At 40.9% G+C, this 12154-nt stretch overlaps 1 protein-coding gene across 1 annotated transcript in view; it reads left to right on the top strand.

The window, feature by feature from the left end:
- Nucleotides 1-12154, top strand: part of ITIH2 (inter-alpha-trypsin inhibitor heavy chain 2) — a 36573-nt gene that overhangs the window by 5975 nt on the left and 18444 nt on the right. Inside the window, exons 4-7 of the mRNA XM_079106995.1 lie at nt 910-1079; nt 4046-4150; nt 6527-6689; nt 11951-12058. Coding sequence (XP_078963121.1) covers nt 910-1079; nt 4046-4150; nt 6527-6689; nt 11951-12058 — 546 coding nt within the window. The remainder of the gene's footprint in view (nt 1-909; nt 1080-4045; nt 4151-6526; nt 6690-11950; nt 12059-12154) is intronic.

Genomic DNA, 12154 nt, shown 5'->3' on the forward strand with positions numbered 1-12154 from the left:
CCCAAAGGAAGTCATTCATGTTGTGCTTCCTGCTCTGAACTGACAGATACTGTGGGAAGATAACACTTAAGGGGAAGAAAGAGCAAATAAATTAGCCTGAATTTTATCTTAGTTTGAGATGAACTAAGTGTTAACAGGGTTGTATCTTGGACAGTAAAGTTTGGGGGACGAGACCAAGTATTGAAATAAATAACTCATCTCGGAGTAAAAAGCAAAATCTACTGTGTCACATACTTGCCAAGGCCCTGGAAAAATTTGCATACTGACATACAGTGATTTTTATACCAAGGCTACCATAAATCGATAGAGAAGGATGGGTATTGGGCCAATAACTATATCAAAATTTCCTGCCCAGGGTATTTATGCACTTCCTACACCGTCATTGTTCTCAGTGATTTATTGTTCTCAAAGTTTTATTTTGGGGGGAAATATGAGGACTGACTGTGAAATAATACTAGATGACATCAAAGAAGACCTGTGGCAACATGGGACTTGGAGACGGCTGCACGAGCCCTTCACCCCACAGCACCCCGAATGTACCCCACTCTGGGTACATTCAGAGTCCCCTTTCAACCCTGGATCCAGCCTCCTTTCACTAGCTTTGTTTCTGCATTTGCAGTTATGCCCTGGACTTTGTCAATCCTATTTTGCTCCCACAACCGTTTTTTACTTGGATTTAAAAAATTCATAAACCCGGAGAGTTAAAAGGCGTTGTGAAGTATCTCAGAACAAAGGCCCTTCTTCTCGTGGGATGTTCTGGGAAGTTAGGAGACCGCTCAACAGTAGCAAAGTTACATATTTGCAAATGCTCTAGAATTGGTCATAACAAGTAAAATACACTGCTGTTCATGGTGCCTACATAGTTCCATTTAGAGTGATTTTTCTATGATGCCTTCTTGACAATTTCAGGAGAATGTTGATCAAGTCACTCTTTATAGCTATAAAGTCCAGTCCACCATTACTTCTCGTATGGCCAATACCATCATTCAGAGCAAATTGGTGAACAACTCTCCACAACCTCAGAACGTCGTGTTTGACGTTCAGATTCCCAAAGGAGCCTTCATCTCTAACTTCACCATGTGAGTAGCTTCTGGGAAGAACCAGGTATTGCATGGTTCACAGAATCAAAAGCCTTCCTAGTTAGAATGTAACTCTTCTGGAAGTTTCCAGTTCCTGGATCTGCTGGATGTTGAGAGAATCATTATGGGGTGGATTCCAATAATTTGTTTGTGTCCAAAGTATCAAAAGGATTTGCTTTTCATTCTAATGAATTAAAATAAACTTCAGGCTATCTCTATGGCAACAACATCCCACTTACTTGCATTTTAATATCTTTTTTTGGAGGAGAAACATATATGAAGATGTCCTTACTTATAGAAAACCACATATGAGTATGTGTGCTATAAGTCAGTGTCATCTGCCATATGTGTCTCTATGGGGGAAAAAATAGTCGAGAACTACTGATTAAACCAGATCATTTATCCAGTGCTTGAATTCCTCCATTATATCACTGACAAGTGGGTTATCTGGGCTTGACTTGACTCTTTCCTTAATGATAAACTCACCACTTCCCAAGGCAATCAACTCAGTGGTTGACAGCTCTGTTAGAATTATTTCTTATACTTAATTTAAATATTTTCCATTTTCTACCCAATGACTCTAAGGCTACTCTCATAGATTTTTTTTTACAAATTCTCTAAAAATACATTTCAAGGTGCTCATGGGTGAAATGATATGCTGTCTGAGATTGACTTCAAAATAACTGAGGTGGAAAGTGTGGAAGTATAGATGAATTAAGATTGGCCAAGTATTGATATTGGTGTAGCTGGGTGATGGTTTCATGAAGGTCGATCATATTTTTTCTCTCAATTTTTCATATATTTGAAAATTTCCATAATTAAAACAATTTAAACTACACCAATATCTTTCAAAGAGTTAAGGCCTGTTATCCCATTGGAGGTGACTGGAATGACTTTCTATCCGCTGGCATTCAGGTGACCACTCCCAGGGAATGCTCCCACTGGTCAGTGTCCCTCTGGAACATACCTGCATGTGGTCAACTTTCTCATTAGGACATTAGGTTGAATTACTTCTCATTTGCTTGTGTCCTTCATACACAAGATTTAATCATTGCTAATTGTGAATGAACAATTAGCAAGTACTTTGGTTGTTAAAAACCGCAGATTCATGGGTATTTTCTGAAGAAAAAATGTAGGTGGGGAAAAAAGCATTATGTGAATCTGTACCCTTTGATGATTGGCTTAAAAGTTTACAACTTTTTTTTTTTTTTTTTTTAAATCAACCATCCCTAGAAAGTAAAGGGAAGGGAGAGGTTTTTGGTAGTATTATATGACACCATGTCTAGAAATCCCATTTAAAACTATTTAAATACATTCCTATGTTTAAGCCACATAATCAGAACTCATTCTAGTTATCTCTTCTGTTTTCCTTCATTCTTTTTGTTTCTTCTTCCCCTTCTCATCCCATAAAAGATGTGAGGTGACAAGACAGAATTGTGAAATGTACATTTATTTTGGTCCCCTCTACTTAAGGCTAAATTTATAAGACTTGGGAAAATAGCTACTTCACTGTCACAATTTAAAATGAGCTCATATCAACCAAAACACATCTTCTACTCAGAAAGGGCCTGAATAGCCTACCCTGGGAGATGGGTCTCGTCACCTTGAAGACCTCTTGGGACTCTCAGCCTCACTGCAACATGGTGGAAGAGCGCTGGCCTGGATGTGTGGATTCTCCTCTCACTTTGGTTCTGACTGGTTGTGTGACCTTGAGTATGCTACTTGTCACCTTGGGTCTGAGTTCTCTCATCTAAAGGGGAAGACCTAGAAATGTGCTCCGGGCACGTGGGGCGGAAAGTTCTTCAGCTATCCCGCACATTATGGGATGTCTGGTGTCCTCGGTCTCCCCCAATAAATGTCGGAAGCACATTCCAGTCACCATAACAACCAGAAACTTCTCCACACACTCCTAAATGTCTCCTTGGGAGAGAACTGATCATTTAAATACTGTAAATGTCTCACTTGCTCCTCAAATTCTGTAATTCTACTCCTCTAACCAACCTTCACTTGGCAGGAATTAGGCACTAGTCAGGTAAAAGATGGGGAGAGACAGAGATGCAAAGAGAAGGCAGAGGTGCTCAAGGGAGATGTTATAGAGACAAACACAAACTTTGCAAAGGGATTTGCCTACACTTTGCTGCATCTCTTTGTAGTCTCTTCTGCCCTTGCAAGAAAGCCTTAACCAAGTACCATAAGGCCTTGCCTTAACCAAGTACCATAGACTGAGTGGACTCAGACAACAAAAACTTCCTTCTCATAGTTCTAGAGACAGTGAAGTCTCAGATCAAGGCTGCAGCAGATTCAGTGTCTAGAGAAGATTCACTTCCGGATTCACAGATGGCCATCTTTTTGCTGTTGTCACATGGTGGAAAGGGGCAAGAGAGCTCTTGGGGCTCTCTTTTATGAGGGCACTAATTCTATTCATGAGGGCTCCACTCTCATGACCTCATTATCTCTTAAAGGATCCACTTTTTAACACCATCATATTGGGAGGTAGGATCAACCTATGAATTTTGGTGGGACACAAATATTCTGTTCATGGCATATCCCCAGGCTCTTCCCAATTCTTGACTCCCAGAAGAATGATCTGACGAACCAAACGGAAGTCAGATAATTAGCAATTTATCAGTCACCTCTCCTAGTCACATTCGTCATTCCAAAGGCATACCCAGAGAGCAACCCTTCATCGGGGGACAAAATTTGACTATGAAGAAGTTTAAAGGCAAACAATAGTACACGAAGGAAAAGTTTTAGGGTGGGAGTTAACTAGCCCCTCTCAAATCACAGTCAGATAAAGGGAGCCCCCCTATGGATACCTCGAATCTCTCTCTTCTCGTTTCTTCCAGATACTGAACAATCGTTTCCCCCCTTCATTAAATCAACCTGATTAAATGGGTTGCTTGCTGCTTGTTAGCTTTGCTAAGACTACTACTCGGATCAACCCAGTGCCTTCTGTCATTTTCTAGGTCTGTAGATGGCACGACATTCACCAGTTCCATTAAGGAGAAAACGGTGGCCCGAGCTCTCTACGCACAGGCCAGAGCAAAGGGCAAGACGGCGGGCCTGGTGAGGTGAGACCTGGTCCACGGGGCTTCCCTCCCATCCCATTCCCCCAGGCCAGCTGGCCTCCAGAAAGGCACCGAACTTAAACACGTGGAAACTCTAGAAGTCCGAGGGTGTAATTGGGCATCATAATTTCTATTTCCCTACAGGCCTCTGTTACAGGTTTTTGGGACTCTCACTTAGGTTGTGCTTATATTGCTTGTCTTACATGAATATCCCATAAATCATCCCTGATTTTTTTTTCTTTCCAAAAGAGAGCAGAGAGGGAACTACAGAAACAATACAGTGATGATCTTCTTAGCAAAACTTACAGTATATACAAAAGGAAAATATTAGAACTGGCTGTAATGGTTTTTCTGCCTTATGTTTAAGGCATAGGGCCTCTTTTTGTTTGTTTGTTTGTTTTTTGTTTTTTGTTTTTGGTGCTGGGGATCGAACCCAGGGCCTTGTTCTTACAAGGCAAGTACTCTACCAACTATCTCCCCAGCCCAGCATAGGGCCTCTTAAAGCATCAAGGACTAAACTTTGATTCTGGGGATTTTTTTTTTTTTCTTTGTAGTCTTACATGAGACACTGGAAATGCCAAATCACCTCAAAAAAGCAGGGTTTAGCTGGGGATATAGCTCAGTTGGTAGAGTGTTTGCCTCATAAGCACAAGGCCCTGGGTTCAATCCACACACACACACACACACACACACACACACACACAAAATTTTAAAAGCAGGCTTTCAAGCAACAAGCTCCAAAGGAGTCTTCCACATATCACTCCTTACACTGTGTACTTCATCTTCTGCCATGTTTTTTTCTTCCTCATCTTCTCTTCTTCGTTCTTAAATGTACCTCTAGTTGAAGTTCTTTTCATGTCATTCATGCATTTGCTTATTCAGCAAAAAAAAAAATGCATCCATTGTCAACTCTGTACCCAGTTCTGTTAGAAGCAGCAGCAACACAAAAACAAACACCGTCAGTCTGTGGAAGAGACAGACAAGGACAGTGGCTGTCCTTGTGGACAATGAACAATACTGGTGCAGAGGGGAGTCTGAGTACCAAGTGTGCAGTTTTGTTTGGATGGTCCAGAAAATCTTGAGACTGATGCTGCATCTGAGTCCAAATAGATACATGGAATTCAGTCAGGTAGAGAAAGGAGAGAAGAAATTTGAAGGAGAGGGAACACGTCCAGCTTCGCTGCGGGTTAATTAGCTCTTTGTCTTCACAAGTCATTTTGCCAGCTTTGCCCATGATTTAGACTACCTCATCCATTCATTTATTCCTCCCACATACTAGAGATTCAGCAGAGAACATAGAGCTTAACTTCTAACCCACTCCTCAGATAATCATGGCCTCTTCCAGCCAGGTTGATTCTGCCTCAAAATTTTGCGATAGGCCACATCCACCTTTTTCTTCCACTACCCAATATCCCAAGCTGCCTCAGTACATCCCTGATTCTAAATGCAAAAGTTCACCTTGTTCATTTAGTAATTTCATTTTTAAAAGCCATTTATTGTTACCGGGACCAGTGGTCCACTCCTATCATCCTAGTAATTCAGGAGGCTGAGGCAGGAAGATCATAAGTTTAAGGTCAGTCTCAGCAACTTAGCATGACTCTGTTTCAAAATAAAAAGGGTTGGCTTAGCTCAATGGTAGAGCACTCCCCATTACCCCACCCCTGAAAAAGAGAGAAAAAAAAAGGGGGGGAGAGTCATTTGCTGTTAATCCTAATATTGGAATCACCCTCATGGATAAGCTGCTGTTTGTTCTTTAAAACCATAAACACTTCAAGATTGATAATCACATTAGACTCAATATGTACAGTGACTAAATATACTACGTGCCTTACACTGAAAGTATATATTCAATTTGATGAAATAATGGAATTCTCCTTGAATACCTTCAAAAATATAAAGAATCCCTAGAATAGGTCTCAAAATGCATTGTAGGAAATAAGTGCTGTCTTTGGAGGTAACTAAACTTGGCTTTGAGTCTTGGAGCTACAATAGACTAGCTGTGGGATCTTGAGTGGGTTACTTATCTGCATGAGTCTCACTTTATGTCATCTAAAAACTGAGGGTAATGCTGTCCATCCTGCAGAACTGCTGTGTCAGAGATGATATATGTCAAGTTCCTGGCATGGACTAGGGTCACTTTTGCAGACAAAATTCAAATCAGAAGTTCTAGAAGCAACAGATCAGGGAGGAGAGGAGACAGAAATGCTTGGTAGGATTAAATTTATCCAGAAGTTACACTTTTCTCTATCATACCTATTTCATAAACCACTGAGCAGGTCTGATCACCCAGGACAAAGACTAGATGCCCTCTGGCTAGATTCTGGTTCTTGCAGTTCAATCATATGTGCGATGACTTATGTTGGGGGCTTCTGCATTTAGGAGCAGAACTGTTGACATGGAGAACTTCAAAACGGAAGTAAACGTCCTCCCCGGAGCAAAGGTGCAGTTTGAACTACAGTACCAAGAGGTGAAGTGGAGGAAGCTGGGGTCCTATGAGCATAGGCTTCATCTGCAGCCTGGACGACTGGCCAAACACCTGGAGGTGAGCCGGGGCTGGTGGCAAGTGCCTTCTCCTAGGGTGCCTATTGCTGACTTAAACTTCCGTCACTACTTTTGCATTCAGTGCCCTCGGCTCTGCAGTACATTGTGGTGTGCTGAAAAGATTTGGGTTTGGAATCACCACACCACTGCCTTCCAGATTTTGAAAGCGACTAAGCTCCTTTGTAACTGTATTAAATTTTTAGGGTGCTGTAACAAATTATCACAAACTGTGTGACCTGAAATGACAGAAGTGTACTCTCTCCCACTCCTGGAAGAAAGGAGTCTGAGATGAAGGTGTCAGCAGAGCTACACTCCCTCTGGAGGCTCTGGGAAATCCTGCTCCTTGCTTCTTCTGCAGCTGCTAACATTTCCTGACTTGTGGCCCTGTGGCCATAACACTCTTAATTTCTTCCCCAAGGTCACTTCACTCTCTCCTCTGGGCATCTCACATCTCCCTCTGCCTTCCTCTTACAAGAACACTTGTCTTTGGATTTAGAGCTCACCAGGTAGAACAAATTCGTCTCTCCTCAAGATCCTTAACTTAATTGCATTCTTAAAAACCCATTTTTCCAAATAAGCCACGATCACAGGTTTCAGGGGCTGCCCTGAAACCCCCACCACTGGTCTGCATGGTCAAGTTATCTTGAGTCTCCACTTTCTCATATTTAAAAGGGCTGCTAGAATACACTTGCATTTCTTAGTTAGAAGTGAGATGAACTTACAAAAATTGATGGACATGATTGTAAGTGAGGTGAATTTATGGGAATAGGAGCTCAGTGAACGTTGTCTTGCCCCGTCACCCCGACTGCCATCACCTCAAGAGAGCCATGCCTTTGGTGTTGAATAGCACGGCTATCCACTTGAACTTGCTCTTTTCTTTGCTTAATTCTCTGTGACATCATGTGAACATTTTGTGTGAGAGGCAGTGAAGCAAGAAGAGACCTAAGAGAGCACAGACACACGTTTCCCCTTGACAGATGGGAATGCGAAGCCCACAGGTTGTGACTTGCCCATACACATCCAAGATGAAAGGCGAAGAATTCACAGTGGTGAAATTTTGATTCTAATTTGGAAATCTGCATATCTGATAAACAATATCCACAGTTTGCTCTCAGCTCCGTATCAGGGTGTGTGATACTGAGTTATTTTCTGGGCTATTCCTAGACCTTGCGAGAATTAAAAGAAGATGCCCATCCTCCTGGCAAAAGCAGTTACATACCAGGGCATATGGCCTGGCACCAGGATGTCAGGAGGTCCTGCCCAACTAAAGGTGTGATCCTGATCATGTTTCCATTAGGGTGACGGGTGCACCCATCACCTACATTTTTTAACTCAATACTAAGAATCTCAAGGTAAATAGTATCAAACAGCACTTATATCTGATGAGCACCTAGTCACTAATGAGGCCATTGTTGAAGTTGTTGATGATAAAAATAATATTAACAAACAACTTTGTAAGTGATATGAAAACATGTGCCCTCTCTAATATTCAGGGGAAGGTATTTAGGATATTATTAAAATCCTCACCACAATTTATGAGAGAAATGTCATTATCCTTAATTTACACATGAGGAAACTGAGATTCAGTTGAATACCTTGCCTAAGGTCACAGAGCTAAGAACAAGTTAAATGCATTCTATGCTATAAATCCAAAAATTTAAGTTTCTAAGTTGGACTGCATGCACATAATGATTTTTATTGAATATATCAAGTAGCACATAAACATTTCTTACATTTCTGGAATTTTTGGTCACTCTTAAATCTTCCATGCTTTTGGGAATTCTTCCCTTTTAAAATGGGACATACAGGGTTTGCTATTTAGAAAAAGTCAGGTAAAGAGGCAAGTTTTCTGATTTCTGGCCCAGAATTGGTACTAACTAGGTATGGTATCTGGGCAGTAAGTTAATTTAATTTAATGTAGAATTCTCTGGACTTTATTTTATCATCTGTGACATAAGAGGGTTAGACTGGAAGATATTTAAGGTACTTTCCAGCTCTAACATTCTATGGCATTTGTCCATTTCCCAAGAGATTTAATCTTATACAGAGATAAGCTAAGGAGAAAACAAAAACTACAGACCTTCTCCTTGTTCTTGAATCCAGAAGAGCTTTTCCAATCACCATCAGAAGGGCCACTGAACTAGAAATACACTCCCCTCACAGAAATCAAGGAGAATAAAATCTCTTTTTTTAAAACACTCTCTTGATGTATCAAATTTGGGGAATAGTTTTATTCTAACATTTGGTTCCTTAGAGAAAGACCAATAAATGCGATGAGTGACTCAAGGCCACCATGGGCTGGCCCGACCTCTTAGCAGAGCCAACTGCAGGGCCTCAGACACATGTCCCCAGATGCTCAGTTGCCCAGTGGTCCTACTAGATTTTAGAGCTGGGTCTACAGCACACGGGATACAGGCTTGCTAAGAGTTTCTGCAATCTTCAGAGATTTCCCCCCATCTCATGGAAAGAGGCAACCTTGTCCTGAGGACCCCATGCTTGATTATAGAAAGGAAGTTGTGGAAGAATAAAACAGAGGCCCCCATTCTCTGCAACTTCCTGGACATTTTCCTCTTTCCTCCAAGAGCTGCACCATCATCCACCAGCGATGGCTGGGTCTGACTCTCCTGAACCATCTGGTCCCATGATTCTGCTAGAAGGCTCATGCCAACATGGAGAACCAGTTGATTTTTAGGAGGTAACAAGAATCTAGAGGGCAAGTTAAGTTCACAACTTATTTGTAATTAGCGAGGAAGAAAATATTGAAACTGCTCACACTGGTTCCCATGACTTTAGGAAAGCAAATTTTTCCATATTTTTATTGGTACATTATAGTTGTGCATGATGCTGTGATTTGTTATCACATGTTTAGGCATGTGCACAATATAACAATACAGTGTGGTCAGTATCACTCACCAGTATTTCCCCTTTCCATCCCCTTGGTCCATTTCTTCTACAGATCTCCCTTTGATTTTCATCACACAAACTTTCTTTTCCTTTTTCCTCTCTAATTTCCACATATGAGAGAAATTCTGTGACCTTCTGAGTTTGGCTTATTTTGCTTAACATGATGGTCTTTGGTTCCATACATTTTCCTGCAAATGACATAATTTCATTTTTCTTTTGACTGAATAAAACTCCATCGTGGGTCTATACCACATATGCTTTATCCATTCATCCACTGATGGAAACCTAGACAGGCTATTTTGAATTGTGCTGCTATAAACATGGGTGTGCATGTATCACTTAGTATGATGCCTTTAATTCTTCAGGATAAATACCAAGGAGTGGCATAACTGGGTCATGTGGTTGTTCCAATTCTAGTCTTTTGAGGAACCTCCATACTGATTTCCACAGTGGTTGTACTAATTTATAATCCCCAAAACAGTGTTCCTTTTTTGTTCACATTCTCCCCAGCATTTATTATTATTTTAATAAAAATTTTAATTGTAGATGAACACAATACCTTTGTGTCATTGTAGATGGACACGATACCTTTATTTTATTTATTTACTTTTCATGTGGTGCTGAGAATTGAACTCAGTGCCTCACACGTGCTGGACAAGTGCTCAACCGCTGAACCACAATCCCAGCCCTCAGCATTTATGATTATTGGTATTCTTAATGGCTACCATTCTGCCTGGAGTGAGATGAAATCTCAGTGTAGTCTTGATTTGCATTCCCCTGCTTAGGAAAGCACATTTTAAAAAATTTTTTTGAGAGAAAAAAAAGCAGACATAATTCCAGTGTAGGGACTTCCAAAGGGAAGCAGTTCATTGCTTTTGCAAATCCCAAATGAGAAAGAGGTAGTAAGAAAAGCAATGTGCATACCAGGCACTGTCTGATGACTGCAAATCTCAATGGGTATGTATAAAAGATGGAGGCTGCTCATGAAAAAAAAAGAAAGAAAGAAATAGAATAGTGTAACACAGGGCCTAAAGAATAATGCAACAATTTTAATTGAAAGGTGGAGCTAGGGCCAGGTGTGGTGCACAGAGGTGTAATGCCAGCAAGTGGGAGGCTAAGGTAGGAGGATCGCAAGTTCAAGGCCAGTCTCAGCAACTTAGCCAGATTCTGTCACAAAATAAAAATTAAGAACTGGGGATGTAGCTCAGGGGTAAAGCACCCCGAAGTTTAATCACTGGTACCAAAATAAAAAATAAAAATAAAAAAAATAAAAAGATGGAACTCGAGCTGTTAGAAGTTAAGAAGTAGTATACAATGTGTTAAGAGCTCAGGCCCAGGATTGGAAGAAGCCTGGTTCTACCACTTAGCATCTGCATCATTTTGAGTCTCTGTTTCTTCAGCTGTAAAAGAAGAAATAATACTAAGTATAATAATAATCAACAATAATAATATTTGTGAGAGTGCAATGAATTAATACATGTGAAGTGGTTTACACAATGCTTAAAATATAATGAGCATTCAGGAAATACAGCTCTGGCTATGGTTTTGTCAAGAATCACCAAAAACATTTCTCTCTATTGAGTTCTTTCAAAGAAGAAGAAAGAGAAGGAATAAAAAGGCCCAGGATACAGGGAAAATGGTCTTTATTGGACAGATCTATGGAGTAAGTGCAGAATAATTTAATAATGACTTTCCTTCTTCCTTTTTCTCTGACAAAGTGAAAGTGTCTAAATAAAAATAGGATAGAATGAAGAAAGGTAGATTTGTACATTTTGTGGGGGTAAACACAAATACTCTATAAGCAACGAGGGTTATTTGGTTCAGCTGCTGGTGGCCGGAGGCTCCAAACAACATGGTACCAGCATCCTGGCTACATCACAACATGGAAGGGAAGCATCACAACATGGCAGAGGGTGAAAACATAAGGTGTGGCCTTGCTACCTAGCAACTACTCCCCCCCAACACCACAGACCAGCATTAATCCCTTCTGAGAATTAATCACCTAATGACCTTGCAGTAGGCCCCACCTCTCAAAGTTTCCACCACTTCAACACCGCCACACTTGGGACCAAGCGTCCAGCTTGTGAACCGTGGGGGACACACTCAAACCATATCCTAACTGTAGCAATGGGGAATCAATCCTGAAGGAAAGAAGCAATAGAAAGCATACTGAGTTGCTAAAAAGGGGTTAAGCCTCAATGTGAGATGAATCCCATCCCAGGGAACTTGAAGAACTTTCAGAAGTGATAACAGAATCAACTTGGAAATGGCAAAAGAATTCGAGGATTTAAATATTTCACCTCTTGCTTAAAAAGCCTTTAAAAACTTTTAATGCTACAATTTCTTTCTCATCTCTAGGTGGATGTATGGATTATTGAACCTCAGGGAATTAAATTTCTTCATATTCCTGATACATTTGAAGGCCACTTTGATGGTGTTCCAGTCTTATCTAAAGGACAACAGAAGGTAACATGAGCACTGCCTGCTGCCAGCCATCTAAGTGGTCACTAGTTCTGGGGTTCCACCCTCCTTCTTGTGCTAGAGAACAAGAAGTGGTCTGGT

The sequence above is a fragment of the Sciurus vulgaris genome (assembly GCF_902686455.1).
Source record: "Sciurus vulgaris genome assembly, chromosome: 12".
Lineage (NCBI taxonomy): Eukaryota > Metazoa > Chordata > Mammalia > Rodentia > Sciuridae > Sciurus > Sciurus vulgaris.